The sequence below is a fragment of the Bos indicus genome, chromosome 1 (genome assembly GCF_029378745.1).
Source record: "Bos indicus isolate NIAB-ARS_2022 breed Sahiwal x Tharparkar chromosome 1, NIAB-ARS_B.indTharparkar_mat_pri_1.0, whole genome shotgun sequence".
NCBI lineage: Eukaryota > Metazoa > Chordata > Mammalia > Artiodactyla > Bovidae > Bos > Bos indicus.
Genome location: NC_091760.1, coordinates 96,021,741 through 96,043,547, shown reverse-complemented (window position 1 = coordinate 96,043,547; position 21,807 = coordinate 96,021,741). Strand labels below are relative to the sequence as shown.

Below are 21,807 nucleotides of genomic sequence, written 5' to 3'. Positions count from 1 at the left end.
CCTTGCTTAAGGACGTATCCCTTGTAGAGACTGGAACTAGGACAGGATCCTAGCTGTTGGACTCCAAAAGCCTTGTTCTACACCACAATCTTTCCATCAACAAAATTATTTTCCTCATTTTATTTAAGGAAAAAGAGAAAAGGTACTAACATTGCATAGGCTATTTAATCACAAGTCGTCTGAAAGTGGTCTGTGTTTTCCAGATGTTATCTTGAAGGAGATGGTCAAACCTGTCCTTTGAGTCAAAAGCAAATACAAGTCACTTTCTCACAACACATGAAAATTAAGAGATGAACTTTTGTGATTGCTTAAATGTTGATGAGCCCATCATCTAAATTTTGAATTACAATTTGTGGAGATCAATAATTCAACCAAATAATGAATTACTCCTCAAAGTTTATTTTGTAACTGCACACATTTCCATCTTTGCCCTTTACTTGATAATTGAATTAACAATAAATTAACTGAGGTGAAGCTGGTTTAGTGAAAACAATGTAGAAGTCCCTAATGAAGCTTGTGCCGGTTGGGGGATAAATTCATATCAAAAATTCAAAAATTATAAGTAGAACTGAACTTTGAAGGGATGGAGAGGTCTTGCTTTTGCTTTAAATCATTTAAATTAAATGTACTGAAAAATGATCAGAGTGCTTATTTTTACTTTGTTTTGTGGGAAATTGTGCTGGGAAAGTGGATCTATTGTGCACAAAGGATGTTGGCTTTCTGCTGCAACCACCAGGCAGGTTGAGTTGAGAAACAATTAGCTCAGTCAGCAAGCCTTTGAATCTGATTAAGCCAGGAAGTGGTCACTCCCCACGACAGGGCAGAATGAAGGGAATGAAGGCGGTGGCCCAAAACAAGGAATGATCTCTCTGTCTCTGTCTGAAGTATTAGAATTTATTGTGTCAAATTTATGTGGAGGATTATTTCACTCCATTTTGTTATTATTTCACTAAAAACAAATATAATCTTGTTTCCAAGTGGATCAACAGTCCACATGTGTCATGGCTACTGTCTCTTAGAAACTTCTGTTTATCAAGGCCTGACATACTCTCATGTTTTGGTAACGGGACGTCTTTGAGACCCAGGACCCAAATCACAGAGGAAAATGCAGCATTTATACCAGTCTGCTGGCTGGGTTCTCATTACTCTGGGGGCTCTCAGTGTATTCTCTGGAGTTATTGCTTTCTTCCCAGTCTTTTCCTGCAAGTTTTGGTTCACGGGATGGAGTGTCTGGATTGCCTGTCCCATTTGGAATGGAGTTTTGGTAGGAAAATATTTTAATATTAATGTTTTTATTACATGTGTTGAGAGAATAAAGGAAAAAGGGAGGGGAAAGTGGGATGAGAATGATACATCTTTTAAAGTTTTTCAACAACATGAAGACATAAAAATTCTACAGAAAATCAGATTGTACCTTAGAACATTGATTTCTATTAGTTATCTTTTAAAATATAAGTATTTCTTAATGTCATTTAATCATGTATACAGTATATCAGGTGGCATTAGTGGCAAACCTGCCTGCCAATGCAGGAGACATAAGAGACATTGGTTCAATCTCTGGGTTGGGAAGATTCCCTGAAGGAGGGCATGGCAGCCCTCTCTGGTATTCTTGCCTGGAGAATCCCATGGACACAAGAGCCTGGTGGGCTTTAGTCTGTGCGGTTGCAAAGAGTCGGACATGGCTGAAGTGACTTAGCATGCACACACACACAATGTATCAGATATACTATAATGAAATGCTATTCTCTCAAAAGTTACTTTATTTTACTCTTATCACCTTGACATTCTGAGAAATTGGAATCTATCTTTCAAAATCTGAGTGTAGAAAAAAAATACAAACCATGAAAAATAATTTTTAAATGAAGAACAAAGTAAAATGATTTTCAGGCAAATACTTTTATTAGAAACACTAAGGTTGTGTTTATGTGACCAAAAAGTTTGCAAGCCCCAAACCTTAGTTCTCCCATCCTTTTCTTTGAACAAAACTGTTTGCACTGAAAGTAACTGAAGAAGTTGGGTGATGGGCTTCACTAGCTTCATGTGTTGCCAAACCTGCATGTGCCAAATACACGTGGATACCAAGTAACTGCTCAGTGTCTGCCTGTTAAATGGTCTCACAGATGAACCATCATACTGGTACCTCAGCTTCTGGGTCAAAGAAACAAACACACGTAGCCTTGGAGTAGGTGGTAGCATGATGGAAGAGGAGTTACAGAGGCCTGAACATTCAACAAATCCTTCTCTCATTGTTTCCCGGGATGCCTGATACTCATTATTGGAAACTAGATAATTCGATTTTGAAACTTGTTGATCTTATGGAGTTTTCTCTTACAATATAGCCACTGTTGAGAGGGGCAATATCTTGTCCTTTTTCTAAGATTTTTTTCATGTGGACCGTTTTAAAAGTCTTTATTGAATTCGTTACAATATTCCTTCTGTTTTATGTTTTTTTTTTGTTTTTGTCTTTTTGGCTGTGGGGCATGTGGGATCTTAGTTTCCTGACCAGGAATTGAACCCTCACCCCTCTGCATTGGAAGGGGAAGCCTTCAGGGAATTCCCTTAAGTCTTTTAAAAAAAAAATCAAACTTTAATGGAGATATCATTTAAAAGAAAATCCCTAGGAAATATCATTTTAATTTATTTATTAAATAAATATATATTGATAGCCTACTACAATCTTGAGTTACAATGGAAAGTAAAATAAAGTCTTGCTATTAAAGGCACACAGTCTAGGGGGCTTTAATGATGGTGTGCAGATGGAGGAACACTGGATGGGAGGAGCAAGGAACTGAACGTGGAAACCACTTGATGGCATTTTTCTTTTCTTTATTTAACACATTTTTTTTACAACCACCACCCAAGTGTTGAACTTTTCCTCTTTCCCCCAACCCCTACCACAAACCACACAGTCATTCAAGAAAATGTTTATTAAACATCTACTAGAATGCAGAGATGACAGTTACACTTATACAAAAGACTACCAACTTCTTTGTTGGTGATCCAGAGTAAGAAAAGTATTTTACATCAAGACGTGAAATGTACATAAATAAATCTTTCAAGGGAAAAAGATAGATATTGAAACATACATATAACTAGATTTATAGAACAAAAGATTCACACACAAAAAAATACTTTAGTTTCTGTGTGAAGCAAATTCTCATATTTTCTATTCAATATTAAAAAGAAAATTCTGACTTTACAATTGACCCAGAGTTTAACAAAACCATGGTTTATAGTTCAACCCTGTGTCCCTTTCTTATACATCTTTGCTTATCCCTGCTGGGTCTATCATAATATAGTCAACAGATATTGGTGATTTGATTTAGTTCACAAATTATTGAATATAAGCTTTCTACACCAAACATCTGTTTCACTAATCATGCTTCATTTAGCTAATCAGGCCCAGAGAAATGATATGGTAGCACAGAACTAGTCAGTGGCTTTTTGATTTTGAGAGTGACAGCATAGGGAAGTAGAGTCAGAGAGTTAGGATTTGAGAAGGTGGGCGTTGTTCAAGGCCTGACTTTGACATTCTTGGTATGTAGTCAAGAGCAGGGCCCTCATTCAGCTGGTTCTTCATTGCCTTTACCTTTAGAACATGGACTTTCACAGCTAGAGCGCCCATGTGAAACTGTCTAACCTAAGAGGCTCAGAGAGAAGGAACACAATTTGAACAAAGACTTCATAATAAAGAGTTTTGCCAATTTTAAAGCCCTACAAATGCTAGTTAATACCATGCTTTTGATTTATGCCCCACTCTGTCCAAGCCCTTTGTTCCTAATCCCTTGCACCTGCCTCACTCTCCCATTCTGTTCCCTGATGACATGCTGAGTTCCCTATCATGTTACCTCCTGGACCTCACCTCCTACCACTCTACTTTTAGCTCATTTCTTTCCCATCACATTCCAAGGTGTGTCTGCCTCAGGGCCTTTGCACTGCCAGTTCTCTGTCTGAAGCCTTTTCTCACACAGCTTATTCTCTAACTTCCTTCACTTCTTGGGTCAAATGTCGCTTTCTCACAGATGCCCTCCCTCATTGCTGTATTTAAAATTATAAACCTCCCCCACGTTGGTATTCTCAGTCTCTCATACATTGTTCTATTTTTCACCCATGGCCCTTAATACCATCTAATATACCATGTAATTGACTTATTTATTGTCACACTTCCCCCCAAATGTGCATGGTACAAAGGCAGGATTTTTTTTAATCTATTTTATTCACTGCTATATGTCCAACACTTAAAACAGAGTGAGTAAATATCATGCTAGATATTCAGTAAATATTGCCTGATATTTGCCAGTGTTTGCCTGATATTTGCCTGATATTGCCAGTGTTAAATGAGTGGTGAATCACATGCTCTCCATTTTGATAGATCAAAACTCCTTATACAGTTGAACTCTGATTAGACTGCAAAGAATAAAGGTCCAGCTGATATTTATACTGAAGCAGGAAAAAAAACCCTCATGAGAAGGAAAGCAATAAGAAAGCTCACTCTTTCAATAATATCTAAATTTGGAACAGTCTGATTTTTTTTTTCCTAGTGAGTTTTCATAGTAAACCACAGCTCTGTCTGATCAGGGTCAATCTCAAAAGGTCTCTGACTCATCCTACAGCCATCTCTGCCAATCACTTCTCAACTTGTGTGTGGAATGTATCTTCCTTTGGTGGAAAGATGACTTTTACACTTCAATAATATTTTCTTTTGAAAATGACTCCATATCTCTTTTGAGATTAGAAGAGAGACATTTTTAGAAGTCGTCTATACTTTGTATTTGTTTGGTGACTTTCATTCAAGGCTTTCTAGTCTTCACAAATATTCATTTTCAGACTCTCACCTCAATTTGGACAGCAACGTGATAGGCAGTTTTCCTTGGATTTCTGATGTAGGTTATTTAAAGGTATCAGCTGCTAGAAAGTGCGCAGCAAGGAGATCATAGTGCCTTAAGGACTGAGCTCCACTTTAATCCTGGAAAACCTGGCCTGTAGATCAAATTCTGATGAAGAGACTGAAGTGGAGTGAATTTAAAAACAAGACCTAAAGCCTGCAGGGTCCAGTGGCTTGGCCAGCAGTGAGCAGCGGTGCTGCACCCACAGTCCTGCTTGGAGATAGGAACTTTGGAGAAAAGCCGGCTAGACTCATTCATGCAATCTCCAGTTTCATCAACCATTAGAGAAGGGGCTTGATGGCACCAAATGCTTAAGACTCTTATAGCGTCAGCAGTCCTGTGATTTCCAACCAGCCAATGGTCTGTTTTCCACTTAGATCACCTAAGCTTTTTGAAGCTTAATTTGTCCAAAAATGTAATCATATTACCACCAAAAGTACTTATTTCTTCTTCTGACTTGATAGTCTTTGAACTCAATTTCAAACTCTCAAGTGAATTTTGACTTAATCCTTTCCTCTAGCTTTCCTGGTGGCTCAGATGGTAAAGCATCTGCCTGCAATGTGGGAGACCTGAGTTCGATCCCTGTGTTGGGAAGATCTGGAGAAGGAAATGGCATCCCACTCCAGTATTCTTGCCTGGAGAATCCCATAGATGGAGGAGCCTGGTGTAGGTCTTTGCAACCATGGGGTCGCAAAGAATTGGACACGACTGAGCGACTTCACTTTCATTTTCCTTCACTTTCCTCTAGTGTTTCGCAAACTGAAACGTGCATATGAACCAACTAGCACACTTGTGGCCAGTGTGCACATGCGTGCTCAGTTGGGTCCACCTCTCTACAACTCCATGGACAGAGCAATGCCAGGCTCCTGCATCCATGGGATTCTCAATGCAAGAATACTGGAATGGGTTGCCATTCGCTTCTCCAGGGGATCTTCCTGAGCCAGGGATTGAACTTGTGTCTCCTGTGTCTCCTGCATTGGTGGGCAATTTCTTTACCACTGAGCCACCTGGGAAGCCAAATCAACTAGAGATTTTTTTTTTCTTTTTTTTTAAAAAAATTATTTATTTTTTAATATAAATTCATTTATTTTAATTGGAGGTTAATTACTTTACAATATTGTATTGGTTTTGCCATACATCAACATGAATCCGCCACAGGTGTACACATGTTCCCCATCCTGAACCCCCCTTCCTCCTCCCTCCCCATACCATCATCCCTCTGGGTCATTCCAGTGCACCAGCCCCAAGCATCCAGTATCATGCATTGAACCTGGACTGGTGATTCATTTCATATATGATATTATACATGTTTCAATGCCATTCTCCCAAATCATCCCACCCTCTCCCTCTCCCACAGAGTCCAAAAGACTGCTCTATACATCTGTGTCTCTTTTGCTGTCTCGCATACAGGGTTATCATTACCATCTTTCTAAATTTCATATATATGTGTGGAGATTCCTTAAAAAACTGGAAATAGAACTGCCTTATGACCCAGCAATCCCGCTACTGGGCATATACACCAAGGAAACCAGAATTGAAAGAGACACGTGTACCCCAATGTTCATCACAGCACTGTTTATAATAGCCAGGACATGGAAGCAACCTAGATGCCCATTAGCAGATGAATGGATAAGAAAGCTGTGGTACATATACACAATGGAGTATATTACTCAGCCATTAATACATTTAATACATTTGAATCAGTTCTAATGAGGTGGATGAAACTGGAGCCTACTATACAGAGTGAAGTAAGCCAGAAAGAAAAACACCAATACAACTAAAGATTTTGTTAAAAATGTCAGCTCTGATTCTATGACTCTAAAGGGCAATTGAGATTCTGCATGTCTGACAAGTTCCCAAGAGATGAGATACTACTGGTCCTTAAGACTGTACTCAGGGCAGCAACACACTAATCCAGCCCATTTCAGCCCCACTTCCACCCCACCACGTCCAATCCACTGCCAAGTAACTGGTATTTTTCCCACGAGGCAAAATCGCTGTGTTCTTTTCCTTTTTTGTTCTCACTGCGCAACCCCGCCAACCTCCTTACCACTTCCCACCCCACTCAGGTTTTACGCCTTGAAACTTTGATAGCTAAACTGAGAATCTGTGTGTTAGTGGATTATAAAATCAAGCTGTGGGGTAGTGAGTATTTAAACATATAGAATAGAATCAAACAGAAAAGAGTTATATCACATAATAAAGTTATGTGTTATCATGTAAAAATATTTATAACTTGGCCATGACGCAAAATATGTATCTTACTATGGGTAGAGGTTTAAAGAAAAAGCTTGAAGAGCAGGGTCTTACAGAGATCTCTAGGTCTTACTCCATACCTATCCAGCATGCAACAAATGGCTTATCTTTCTAAACCTCTGCTGTGTCCATCTAGTCCTGTCTTTGAAAATCTTCAGTGTCGCTTCATCATCCAAAGTTCAGGTTTGTTAGCCTGGATTTTGAGGCCCTCCTCCACTTGGCCTCTTGTGGCTTTCAAGCCTGGTTTCCTACTCCTCTCTGCCAGGGACTGACCCTCTGATGGTCCTGGCTCCTCTCACCTTTCATTCCCCAAGCACGCCTGCCATGTTCCCCCCTGTGTATATGAGGTCCCAGCTGCCTGCACTGCCCTTTCCTCTGTCTCTCCCACTGAAATCACAACCATCCTTCAAGCAATCGCCTCCATCAGCGATTGTCCCCCGGAAGTGGTATCTTGTCACCAACCTCTTCCCACACAGAAAGTACTCACTCTTCCTGCCTAATTTTGTGGACATTCTTATGTCCTTCCTTTCACATCTGGACTGTAAATTCCGTTTAGAGTTGGAGCCATGGTTTGTATAATTATTGCTTGGTGAGCTGGCCTTTCTTATTTAGCTTCTCTGTGCCTCAGTTAAAAACTAGAAAATGATTTCCTCCTAGGGTCATTCATTGTGAGGATTAAATGAATTAACACTCGTAAAGTGTTTGGTAGAGCGCCTGGTATCCAGTTAGTGCACAATAAACTCTCAATGTTATTATCGTTATTCCATTGGCATAGTGCCTATCATGAACCAGTACCCCCAAAATAGATGTCTGTAAGTGCGTAAATTAACCCATATTATTAGGATTCCTCTAAAAGTTTCTATTTCTGCTGTGAAGCTCTCTGCTTCCTTCAATTCATCTGCTTCTGGGAACTGCATCCTTACTGGGGCCATTTAAAGATTTAGTGGGAGGGTTCACAATTAGCATGCAGAATATGAGCAGCAACTTTTGCAAGACCCAAGTATTGTCCCTCAAGCTGCTCCCAGAGAACAGGTCCACAGCCAGACGAGAAGGCAGAGGCTGCAGGGCTGGGTCACCCTCTGCACTCACACCCTCCCCAACCACAGCCTCCCCTCTGCCTTTCCTCACAACCGGACCGCCCCTCTCTGCCCAACTCTTCACCTCTCAAAATGTCATCATTTCCTTTTCCCAATTGACTTCTCTTCCCTATTCTCAAATCTCTCTTTTTAAAATTCTTTTCCTTTTCCCTATCTAAAAATATATATTTTTTTGTAATGAAAGGAGGCAAGGGGAAAGCCTGTGACTCTTGGGGAAACACCCTCACTCCATGTCCCACCCACAGCCAGGCACCAAAAGAGATGGGTGTGCTTGGGTCCTGAGTCACCATCTTCAGGGTGGATTGAACAAGTTACTGAATGGCATTCATACACCAACCTCCCCCATGAAAGATCTTTTTCAAAGTTTTGTGTAAACAAAGCAAAATTCAAGCTGGCAGCTACAACAGAAATAACAGGCAGCTGCAATTCTGCAGGATTTTTCAACTTTTGAAAGGAAAGAAATGGTTTGTGCCAATGTAGTTAAGGCAATCTAGAATGTAAGCATCTGATAATGTCAGTTATCTACTTGGACTTCAATCAGGAGAGGTGTCTCCTTTGCTTTTTATTTCGTTTGCTTTAGAGTTTCTCATGCGTGGAGGAGTGACGTGTCAGTTGAGCGCTTTGCCTCTGAACGCAGAGATTGGCCCCGGGCTTAGCATCAGTGCTACAGTTGCTCTTAATAATTCTCTTGTTTTGTTGTACTATTTATGCTGGCTCAACCTCCATAGGGTCGCTTGGAAACTTTCCTCTTGCAGAATCAAGCCCAACCTCGTTTGACTACAGATGGTTCTGTTTTTATCCATGGGAGTTTAATGGGATGGTGATGCCAAATCTGGAATTTCAGGCTTAGCTGCATGAGAAGTGTTGTGTGAGTGTATGTGTGTGTGCTTTTCCCCCTCACTCTCAAATTCTCTAAATCCAATATTCAAAATAGAATATGCCAGGAAGATGAAAATCTGTTTCTCAAAACAATAAATATACTAGACCTGGAGCTACAAAAAGTAACATCCCACAAAACCATTTTGGTAAGAACTCTGATTTTTTTTCTCCTTAAATTTGTTGATACCATACAGTGAAGTTTATTTCTCTGTCTTAAACTGTAAAATTTTAAAATCCTAAATTATAACTATTTTTAGTCCTGTCCTCATTCTATATCTTATTTTAGGCACATCTCTTCCTGGTTTTCTCTCTCAACCTCAAAACATTCCTTGCACAGGGACAAATTATTTATGGGTTGGGAATAAGCAATTTCTGGATTCAGTGGCCACAAAGGTCTCCATCAGACCCAGTGCCAAATCGAAGATGAGTCCAGAATTTTTCCCCACTGTCTGATACTCAATTCTGATGACACCATTCCCTCCTTTGTTGAACTATTTTCATTCTGCATTTGGGACCTTTTTCTTCAACGGAGACTGTTAAAAAAATCTCTTTTGGAAAGTTGGACACCACTGCCCCTAGAACCATAAATGCCCCGTCATGCATTTATTCTAATGATAATTTTTATTACTTGAAAAATAGAGATCATGGATTAGTATCCCACCAGCAGGGCAAGCCTGCAAAATCTCTGAAGAAAGCAAACAGTAGAAGATATGCTACTGGGAGGGTTTGTCGGGGGTCAAGGGGTGGGGTGGAGTGGGGGTGGGGTGGGGAGGAAGTTTTGTGACACATTTCCATTCCAGTTCCTTCTGTTTGTAATTTTAGCAATTTGTGAGAAAAAAGAACAATAGACTATTAATCAAAATAAAACATATGGCAAGGGTTATAAAGCCAAGCTTTTATTGCAGTGACATCTTACAGTAGTAAAGGTTATAACTGTGATGGCAATGGCAAGATGGAAAATTTAAAAAATGAGCCTGTGTGAATCGTGTCTTTGTGACACTGATGGCTTCTTTTCCTCATTGGCATCACTGATGAGGAGGTGATCAAAGCCATAAACCCACTGAGCTATCTGCAATTCCTTCCAGTTCGTGATAAAGTTGTCAAACTGTGAAGCAGATTGAACTCTTTCCAGAGGCACCTTCTCTCATGGATGTTGTTTTACCATGTTCCTTTTACAGGCCGTCACAACTGGTATCCTCCTACTGTTGGCTCACAAAGAGTGGACGCAGAGATACCTGGTAAATACATAGATGTCAAGTAAAGTGGTAGAGTAAGTTTGAAGGTCAAATCTCTACTAGTTCAGGATAGAACACAAAGAATGTGATTTCTGATTAAAACTGACTTTTGTCTAATTTATGCCTTATTATAATGCATTTCAATAAAACACTGTTTTAAATGACTAATTTTTATCTGATACCTGCTCTAAGCATTTTCTACAAGTTACTGATTATGGTATTTAAGTATTTGATTAACAGTTTGGGAAGAACAGAACCAGTGTTAGTCTTCCTGAATTACATTTTGCAAAAATGGATCTGTAGTCTTGTCTGTTTTAATGATTCATCTTCAAGTTCTCAATTGCTGTTTGGGATCTCTTTCCAATCTCTCTACTGCTTCTCCCATAAAAAGGATGAAAAGTCTGTGTCTTGCATTTCAACAGCATAGAGTCAAGTACAGAAAGACTACCTTGAGCAGATTATAGCTCCTCTTCCCATGGCCACAGCAGAGCTTCTGAAACTTTATGTGTGAGTTACCTGGGGTTCTGGTTAAAATGCAGATTCTGACTCAGAAGATCTGCAAGAGACTGAGATTCTCCATTTCTAATAAGCTCCCAGAGGGTGTCAGTTCTCCAGGACCATGGACCACACCCTGAATAACCAAGTCCTAGAGTAAGGCAGGGATTCTGTTCACTCATTTCTGTTTTTCCCACCCTAGACTGGTTCTCAACATGGGATAGGAGATAAATAAATGTTTCTTGAATGGAGTTGATTTCATTTCTGCCCCAGTGGGTTGATATGTTATTCTCTCATATTGAAGGGTCAAGAGGAAAACAAAAGGACCTAAAGAGGTAGCTGTAAACCATTTCTTCTTCATTTCCCAGTAGGAAAGATTAATAGGCAGCCTCTCTTTTTCCCTCGTGTTGCTAAGAAGCTTCTAAAACATCGAGCTCCCAAAGTAATCATCTGTTTATGTTTTATTTTCAGTGGGAAGCTAGTTTCACCTTTGTGATTCTGAGCATGATGGGATGCCCACTTCATTTTACAGTAGCCTTGGTTTCTGCTCTCCTTGGCCCGTATTGCTTCTACTCACTCTCAGGGATTGCAGGGATCAATTACCTCGGTTATGCAGTTGCTTATCCTTTTCCGTATGCAAAATTCCCATCAGTCTGTGTGGACCCACCGCACTATGAAGAGTACCACCTGACACTGCAAGCCTTCGACCTGTGCCTGAGCTCTGCCATGCTCTGTGTCTCCCTGACAGCGTTCATCACACTTTCTGCAAGACTTATCCAGAATGGACATGTCAATGTAAGTTTCCAGAACAGGGCAGACACTTCTTGTTCCATTTTAAATGCTAACATGGAAAGTTTGGTATATTAATACTTGATCTGTCTCTCTTATTTACCTGTGTATCTTGTATAACCAAAATTTTCCCCCTCTTTCTACTTCTACCCCAGCCAAGAGACTGATTTACATCAACATCAGATTCAGCTTTCTTTTTCCAAAAGGGCTGATAATAATATTAATGATATGATAATAGAAATATAAACTGAATATTTAGTATGTGTCCATTTCACAGATAGTAAATGGAGGCTAAAGAGTTCACACGACTTGCCCAGCTTATCACACAGCTTAGTGGATAGTAAGACCAGATTCAGACGTCAGAGCTATTTCTCTTCATTAGGCCAGATTTACCCTGGGCTCCCTCATCACCCGCCTTGCATCCTCTGCTCCTCTGCCAGACCATTAAGATGTAAGGCTTTGGCTTCCTTGAGGGTTAGAGTGGGTTTATTGGAAGAATAGCATAAGTGACTTCTGGTTCAAAATTCCTATGGTTGATACTGGGTCCCTCTTTTGTGGGTTGAACAGCCTATCCCTAAAAAGAGATATTTCCCACTACAGACTCTTATACTGGCCTTATGATTCAAGTTAGGATTATATCAGGGTCAAGTAAATTTGGGTTATGTTAGCCAATTTTTTTCTAGTTTTATCCTATCAACACCGACCAGTAAAGCTGGAAGACAAGAATTTGGCACTCTCGATGCCTTTTGTGGTCAGTCTTGTCCTCTTCAATGTCTTCATAAATCTGCAAAGGAAATCCTGTACATTCTTAGGAACAGAGTTGATTTTACAAGCAACTCTCTGAGAAACAAGGCAAGCATACCAAAATCACCACCCCCACTGTACTGCCAGAGCAGTTTAGTATTTGAGATCCCTCCCTTGTGGCGAATGACCTAACTTTCTAGAGTCATTTGTTAAAAGGAACATATGCCTAGGAGAACCACCCATTAAAGAGTTGACAGTCATAACCCCTTCACATGGGTGGCTAATCAGACATCTGGCTATCATTTTAGGCAGAACCCCCACAACATTGAGGTTTAACCTCGGGTGGAGGATAGGGAAAAAAGAATGAAAAAAATATATGCAGAGCATGGTAAGACAGCCCCATGGAAACCCAACAGTGAGACCACCTAAAGTGCCTGGAGAGAGAGAAAATTAATTGAAAGCAGAGAAAGATTCTGTGACTTCACAGATTTTTGCCTTTGTCCATCTTGCTCAGAACAGTTTCTAGGTGTGTGGTTTCTGTGCTGAGTTCAGGACCCAGTAGAACTGCAACATGCTACTCAAAGGGGTTCAATGACATCAGAAACACCCAGTGTTCTTGTGAAACTAGGTTTCAGAATCCTTTCCAGGTTCTTTCACACTACATCAGAAATTCTGGGGTTGGAGGCAGGGAATGTGCATTTTTAACACACGTCCCAAGAGATTCTGATGAAAATTCTCTTCCTAGCACAAGCTTTACTTAATATCACTACTGAACAGAATTTCAGTTATACAACTTACATAAAATGGAGTACTAGTGTGGTTGAGGGTTCTAGATAAATTTAATAAGCATGTCTTTGATGAATGTTCTTAGATGACTTGATGCCATTTAATCTGTAGGGGTGGAAAATCACATTTCATTAGCAAGGATGAGTGGCTGACATAATGGGATATGATGTCCTATATTAATAAATAGACCACTGTTGCCCCGAGCCCAAAAGAAATATGTGTAGCCTGAACAAACCTTTGTTATCATGAAGAAATCTCAGCTACATTAGGTACAGTTTTCAGCAGTAGAATAAATGGATCGTTTATCAAAACTCTAGAAAACAGACAACTTTTTTAGAAGGAAAGGTGGATCATTTGTTGGGATACAGAATTCTACATAATGACTCTACTTTTAATGAACCTTCATGTAGTTGTGTTGTTAGATTCCCTACATGCTGAACTGGATAAGTAATATTTAAAAATTTTTATTTAAAACTAATAAACATTGCAAAATATGCTGCTGATTCACACTTTTTCATATAAACAAAACAGTGAAAATGCTTTTAAAAGCTTCACTTTCAAGTGTCTGCCTGAAAATTAAAATTCTCTTGTGTAAATATACTACATAGCAGGAAACTCTGGAGAAGGCAATGGCACCCCACTCCGGTACTCTTGCTTGGAAAGTCCCATAAACAGAGGAGCCTGGTGGGCTGCAGTCCATGGGGTCACTGAGGGTCGGACACGACTGAGCGACTTCACTTTCACTTTTCGCTTTCACGCACTGGAGAAGGAAATGGCAACCCACTCCAGTGTTCTTACCTGGAGAATCCCAGGGACGGAGAAGCCTGGTAGACTGCCGTCTATGGGGTCGCACAGAGTTGGACACGACTGAAGTGACTTAGCAGCAGTAGCAGCAGCAGCAGAAAACTCAAAAGCTATGAAAAATCATAAAAAATAAAAAGAAGAAAGTGGTGGTTTGAAGGAGGATTTGGGGGAAATTATGGTTGTACTGTAGAACAAAATCAATTTTTTTTCAGATCCATATGTAACAGTCAATATTATGTGGAAAAATATTCCCTCCTAAGGATTTGTTTCTGTAAGTTCAAAAACATGTTTTCAAAAATGAATCAAGTACCCCCTTAGGAATCACCACATTCTTTATTTCTTCCTTCCTGTGCCTTTTCAGTTCAGTAGAATTGAAGTCATTTCATGTCCCAGTCAGCTCAGCTGCTGTTAAAAAATGCCATAGACTGGGTGGCTTAACCAACACATATTTATTTCTCACAGTTCCAGAGACTGGAAGTCAAGATCAAAGTGCTAGCATGGTTGGTTTTGGTGAGGCCTTCTTCCTGGGTGTGGATGACTGCCTTCTCACTGAGTGAGCACATAGCCTTTCCAGGGCCCAGTTGTAGAGAAGAGCAATCTTATTGTCTCCTATTTCTTACAGACATTAATCTCACAGGAGCTCCACACGCATGACCTCATATAAACTTCTCCCAAATGACTTACTGCAAAATACCATCACAGTGTGGGGATTAGGGTTTCAACATATGGATTGGGGAGGGGAGAGACACAAATAGTTGATAACATCTTACTGAAGGTCACACAGCGCTGGTGTATGAGCATGCAGTCAATTGGTACCCAACTAAAATCGGAAGAAGAAGTGTTTGAAAGAGGTGTGAAGGGTGTGATGATTTTGACAAACACGAAAGCATGGTGTGAGTGCTACAGACTAAATATTCATGCATGTGCATGCATGCTAAGTTGCTTCAGTCATGTCTGACTCTTTGTGACTGTGACTGTAGCCTGCCAAGCTCCTCTGTCCAAGGACTTCTCCAGGCAAGAATACTGGAGTAGGCTGCCATTTCCTTCTCCAATGTTATCACCCCCCAAATTCTAAGCCCTAACCCCTACTGTGATGGTATTAAGAGATGTGGGTCTTTGGGCAGTAATTAGATTTGGATGAGGTCATGACAGTCATCAGAAACTCTGTGATGGGGTTCAGTTCAGTTCAGTTCAGTCGCTCAGTTGTGTCCGACTCTTTGTGACCCCATGAATCGCAGCACGCCAGGCTTCCCTGTCCATCACCAACTCCCGGAGTTCACTCAGACTCAGGTCCATCGAGTCAGTGATGCCATCCAGCCACCTCATCCTCTGTCGTCCCCTTCTCCTCCTGCCGCCAGTCACTCCCAGCATCAGAGTCTTTTCCAATGAGTCAACTCTTCGCATGAGGTGGCCAAAGTATTGGAGTTTCAGCTTTAGCATCATTCCTATCAAAGAAATCCCAGGACTGATCTCCTTTAGGATGGACTGGTTTGATCTCCTTGCAGTCCAAGGGACTCTCAAGAGTCTTCTCCAACACTACAGTTCAAAAGCATCAATTCTTCGGCGCTCAGCTTTCTTCACAGTCCAACTCTCACATCCATACATGACCACTGGAAAAACCATAGCCTTGATTAGATGGACCTTTGTTGGCAAAGTAATGTCTCTGCTTTTGAATATGCTATCTAGGTTGGACATAACTTTTCTTCCAAGGAGTAAGCGTCTTTTAATTTCATGGCTGCAGTCACCATCTGCGGTGATTTTGGAGCCCAGAAAAATAAAGTCTGACACTGTTTCCACTGTTTCCCCATCTATTTCCCATGAAGTGATGGGACCAGAGATGGGGTTAGTGCCCTTATAAGAAAATGAAAAGACCAGTGCTTTTTCTCTCTTCCCCAAAACAGTATACAGCAAGAAGGGGACCATCTACAAACTAGGAAGTGGGCTCCTACCAGACACTGAATCTGCTGACACCTTGATCTTGGAAGTCCAGCCACCAGAACTGTAACAAATATCTGAGGCTTAAGCCATCCATTCCCTGGTTGTATGTTATAGCAGTCCAGGCTGACCAAGACAGTGAATCCTTCCAAATTTGTAGGGCCTCATGGGAAGGGGTGGAGCTGGGAAAGGACTGAGAGTCCCCTGCTTGTGTGGCTCCATACAACAACACACTGAAGTGATCCTGTGGGCTTAGCACTCAGTGCATGGGGCAAATGAGCACCACATAAAATTTAAGTTGAAAAATTAAAATGCAAAACAACCATAGCTGAAATTGTCTACATTCTTGGTTCGGTAAGTAATAAAGTGATGAGAAAGGAAAGAATTGGGATGCCAGAAAGACTGCAGCTGTCCCCTGCAGCTACTGTGCCCCTCCTCCATGGAATGGAATGGCTTCATCTGTTTTCCTTTCATTATTCATTGTTATGTTTGGGTTTTTTTTTTTTTTAATGAAAGGGGGAAAGAAAATATTTTCCCCTTATCATGTGATACGATGGTTTTATTTTTTTTTTAATGAATTGAGAAATATTTGCCATAAAAGGTGTAGGTAAACCCTTTAAATGCAATTTAAAACATGGGGACAGATTATAAGTGGATGGCTTCCGTTTCTTCAAACTAAAGGCAGATTAGCAGCAATGTACTGGTTCCTAATCTTCCAGAAAACCTACTCTGCATAATTAGCAATAGAAAAGTGTTTTGAAACAAGTTCATCTATAACTCTTCTTCTAAAGGTCTGAGGTTCCATGTGGGCTATATAGCAAGGTCTTTCTGGTGCCTCTGGGAACTAATCCCTTTGGGTAGATCCAGTAAAACTCAAGCAGGATCATGCAACTGTAAGAATGCACTGTGTTTCTTCCTCATAAATTCTATAGTGTGGTCTTCTCAAATTGGTCAGTAGAAAAATCAGAATCTAGGAAAAGAATCACAATGCGGGGTATCACTATTCCATTTACCTCATAAGTTTGTTTGGAATAATAATAGTAGTTACATAAAATTGGGGAATAGAAGAATAACTATAGGTGCTATTTATTGGGCAGCTGCTGTTCATCAGATGCTTTGCTCACTGTATTCTTCACAACACTCCAAAGCTCACTGAACTCATTTCACAGACGAGGAGGTCGAGGTATTCTTGTCAGATCAGGGTTCTCTCCCAGGGCTTGCAGGCCTGGAGGCCAGGTTCCTTGTTACTGGATCACACCTCTTAGGTGGTGTATCTCCAGTTTTATGTACTCCAAGTGACTTGGCATAATCATGCTTTTAATGGACAATTTTTCTTATGTTACTCACAGACCAAAATTAACTCATATTTTAGAAATGGAAGTATTTTCCCCAGGATATTTTCTTTCTATTTAATCAGTGGGACCATGCCAAGGGTGATAGCAACTTACTAAGAGAGGAAATGAACTAAAGTGTCCATTGTAATGTATTAAAATAAGCTTGATATTTTGTCAAAGAGGGAGCAATAGGTGGGGAGGGGTTAGCAACCAGAGAACTGCTTTCTGTTGAATTTTACTTTATATATTGTTTTGAGTTCAACATATTTTCCTTTTAACATGCAGTCAATTGAAACATTTAATAAAAAATATCCTAATCGGCTTTCCCCCTTGTTCCTCACTTTCAATGTAAAATATTATTGTGAATATATTTTTAACAAATTTTAAATGTCATAGTTTTAAAAATTAGAAATAGATTTAAAAGAAAGAAGAAATTTTTATTTCATAACAGAGCAGAAACTTAAGTAGAAATCAGAAGCCTCCATTCCCTATAATCATGTAAATTCAGTTTTCAACAAAGAAAACTCAATTTCTGCTAGTGAATATTTCAGAATGACTGTAACGGTGCTAATCTATGAATACAAAGCCATTTAAGATTGCAACATTGTTGGCTGGACACTTTAAATTTTATTAATTGAAGGGAATACTTGACAGCTATTATTGGATGCCTGAGACCCCTCTTCAAATGAAAGAAGGGAGAGAAAGAGAGGAAGTAATGAGGGTGAAACATAATGGAGGCTTTGGGAGGTGAGGAACCAGTCCAGACATTATGACACTTCTTCTCCTGACAACTGTACCATACCTCTCAAGTGTTTCTCTACTCTGTCCTCTTTTCTCTATACCAACCGTGGGGACCCTGGCTGGGCTCCCATATTCTCTCACTCAGACTTCTTCACTTACAATCTCTTTCTTAAAAAGTATCCTCCACACAGGCACTAGAATGAACTCTCAGGTTCAGATCTGTTTGTATCATTCCCCTGCTTTCCCCTTCACACTCCTTCACATGACATCATGTGTACTCAAGCTCCTCTCTGAGCACGTGAGTTCCTCAAGTTCAGGGACTACGGTGAGCAAGAAAGGTGAGACTGTGAGTGTGAGAATCAAAAGAGGAAGAGAGAAGCAGGTTGCAATACTAAATGTCATTTTTATATCCTCTCAGTTCAGTTTAGTTCAATTGCTCAGTCGTGTCCGACTCTCTGCGACCCCATGAATCGCAGCACTCCAGGCCTCCCTGTCCATCACCAACTCCCAGAGTTTACCCAGACTCATGTCCGTCGAGTCGATGATGCCATCCAGCCATCTAATCCTGTTGTCCCCTTCTCCTCCTGCCCCCAATCCCTCCCAGCATCAGAGTCTTTTCCAATAAGGCAACTTTTCGCATGAGGCCAATATATTGGAGTTTCAGCCTCAGCATCAGTCCTTCCAATGAACACTCAGGACTGATCTCCTTTAGGATGGACTGGTTGGATCTCCTTGCAGTCCAAGGGACTCTCAAGAGTCTTCTGCAAAACCACAGTTCAAACGCATCAATTCTTTGGCACTCGGCTTTCTTCACAGTCCAACTCTCACATCCATACAGGACCACTGGAAAAACCATAGCCTTGACTAGACGGACCTTTGTTGGCAAAGTAATGTCTCTGCTTTTCAATATGCTATCTAGGTTGGTCATAACTTTTCTTCCAAGGAGTAAGCGTCTTTTAATTTCATGGCTGCAGTCACCATCTGCGGTGATTTTGGAGCCCCCAAAAATAAAGTCTGACACTGTTTCCACTGTTTCCCCATCTATTTCCCATGAAGTGATGGAACTGGATGCCATGATCTTAGTTTTCTGAATGTTGAGGTTTAAGCCAACTTTTTCACTCTCCTCTTTCACTTTCATCAAGAGGCTTTTTAGTTCCTCTTCACTTTCTGCCCTAAGGGTGGTGTCATCTGCATATCTGAAGTTATTGATATTTCTCCTGGCAATCTTGATTCCAGCTTGTGCTTCTTCCAGCCCAGCGTTTCTCGTGGTGTACTCTGCATATGAGTTAAATAAGCAGAGTGACAATATATAGCCTTGACGTACTCCTTTTCCTCTAGCCATAACTAAAATCTTACTGAAACCTACAGCAGGAGAATTTTAAATGTAAAGACAATTTACATGTCATGGGGAAATTTACTATGGTCATGGAATCCGAGTAGAATCTCCAGAAATGAATACATAGAAAAGTAGATTTGGATTCTCTGCTGCACTCCATAGGGTCACAGAGAGTCGGACATGACTGAGCCACTGAAAAACAATAACAACCAGGGAGTGGTGGTTTACTGAAGAGTTGCTTTCAGTAGTAGGCTACACGAAGAACCTGATATATACTGTTTAAGTCAAACAGCTTGAAGGGTGATGGCTTCTTCTATCATCCACTATTTGAGTAGCCTTGAACAAATCAATATTGAAACCTCTTTGAGCCTAAGTTTTCCTGTTGGTAAAATGGAGACAACACCTACCTCACATGTTGAAAAATGAAATGATATAATTACTATTAAGAGCCTCACACTGAGCATAGTATTTGACAAGTCCTCACGCGTTTGCTTTCTTCCCCTCGATTCTAATCAAATTTAAATTCTTGGCTCAGTCAAGATTTCAGAACGTGCCCTTTAGCCTTCTGTAATTATCAAAAAAACCCAAAGCAGACAAAATAAACAACAAATGACCAAAAGAGACAATGAACAGAGAGAGTCCCCACTCCATAGACAACCCTGCCCACAAAAGTAGTGGTTCTTCCAGACCGTTTCATGCGTATGCCAGATATTTTATGACACACGTAGTTCTTTTTTTATATTTCTCTGCCATGCCCCTCCACCAGTATCACCAATTTTGTTCTCTCTAGTGATTCCTCTTAAATCCTTAAGCGGTACCATGATGCTGTTACTTGAGTCATTCTTCACTGGGTTCCTGTGACATAAAAAAGGCTAAATTAAATGTCAGAAATGACACTCTATTTTCTTTGATAAATTGTAGAAATAAACAGTATTGTATTTTTTTCTTCCTAGGGTCAAAAGAATGGACAATAAATTTGAAGCAATGTTCCTCTTAAATTTGTCATATTTGTGACCATTATTTTGAGATATTTCTAAAATTATTTTGATCTTTAAACTTTTTTCCTCTATGTTCTTTTAAAGTAAAAATTGAAATAATTGTACACTTTAGCCCTTTGATGCTTAACCTTTTTCTGATTTATATGCTATGATACAAAAAGTGAAATTATGTCATTGTTGTCATAGAATTTTAAAATTTGAAATAGAAATAGAAGTGAATAAATGTTTTAAGTTCCTCTTGTTCTTTGTGTGATGTTCCGTTAAACTGTAATTTCATATTATCCAAATTAAGGAAATGCTTTTCAGCCTTTCTTCATTGCCATTACGGAAGTGATTCTAAATCTTCAAAGCACAATTGAATTGTGGGCATAATGAGAATGGTCTCCTGCAGGGGGCCTATGGCCCTCCCTCCTGACCTCTCTATAGCTGGTCTTTGGCACTTAGGACAAACAGTTTAATTAATTAGAAAGGACTTTAGTTGGGCTTCCCTGGTGGCTCAGACAGTAAAGAATCTGCCTGTAATATGGGAGACCAGGGTTTGATCGCTGGGTCAGGAAGATTTCTTGGAGAAGGGAATGACTACTCACTCCACTATTCTTGGCTGGAGAATTCTATGGACAGAAGAGCCTGATGGGCTACAGTCTGCTGCTGCTGCTGCTAAGTCACGGCAGTTGTGTCTGACTCTGTGCGACCCCATAGATGGCAGCCCAACAGGCTTCTCCGTCCCTGGGATTCTCCAGGCAAGAATACTGGAGTGGATTGCCATTTCCTTCTCCAATGCATGAAAGTGAAAAGTGAAAGTGAAGTCGCTCAGTAGTGTCCAACTCTTCGAGACCCCATGGACTGCAGGCTACCAGGCTCTTCGGTCTATGGGGTCACAAAGAGTTGGAAACGACTTAGCAACTAACACTTTGGTAGAGGACTTTAGACCAAATTTTCATCAACTATCCAAGATCCATATGCTCCTGACAGCTCAGCCATTTCCAAAAGGCATCCTCCATCAGCTATTCAGTTCAGTTCAGTTCAGTCACTCAGTCGTGTCCGACTCTTTGCGACCCCATGAATTGCAGCATGCCAGGCCTCCCTGTCCATCACCAACTTTCCGAGTTCACTCAGACTCATGTCCATCGAGTCAGTGATGCCATCCAGCCATCTCATCCTCTGTCGTCCCCTTCTCCTCCTGCCCCCAATCCCTCCCAGCATCAGAGTCTTTTCCAATGAGTCAACTTTTTGCATGAGGTGGCCAAATACTGGAGTTTCAGCTTTAGCATCATTCCTTCCAAAGAAATCCCAGGGCTGATCTCCTTCAGAATGGACTGGTTTGATCTCCTTGCAGTCCAAGGGACTCTCAAGAGTCTTCTCCAACACCACAGTTCAAAAGCATCAATTTTTCGGTGCTCAGTCTTCTTCACAGTCCAACTCTCACATCCATACATGACCACTGGAAAAACCATAGCCTTGACTAGACAGCTATTGAATGGCTCTAAATGTA

General features: G+C 40.5%; 1 protein-coding gene across 4 annotated transcripts; it reads left to right on the top strand.

The window, feature by feature from the left end:
- Positions 1-1,034: 1,034 nt before the first annotated feature.
- TMEM212 (transmembrane protein 212) lies at positions 1,035-20,555 on the top strand. Of its 4 annotated transcripts, none has more exons than XM_019959557.2 (4): positions 1,035-1,264; positions 10,297-10,356; positions 11,320-11,643; positions 15,873-20,264. In XM_019959557.2, the coding sequence occupies exons 1-4, from the start codon at positions 1,106-1,108 to the stop codon at positions 15,903-15,905; spliced, it is 576 nt and encodes a 191-aa protein (XP_019815116.2). In that variant the 5' UTR covers positions 1,035-1,105; the 3' UTR covers positions 15,906-20,264. The 4 variants fall into 4 exon arrangements, with proteins under 4 accessions (XP_019815116.2, XP_019815119.2, XP_070648058.1 ...); XM_019959560.2 differs by lacking the exon at positions 15,873-20,264 and adding an exon at positions 20,271-20,555 and having other exon boundaries at positions 1,038-1,264; XM_070791957.1 differs by lacking the exon at positions 15,873-20,264 and adding an exon at positions 20,271-20,555 and having other exon boundaries at positions 1,113-1,264; positions 11,501-11,643.
- Positions 20,556-21,807: the final 1,252 nt, after the last annotated feature.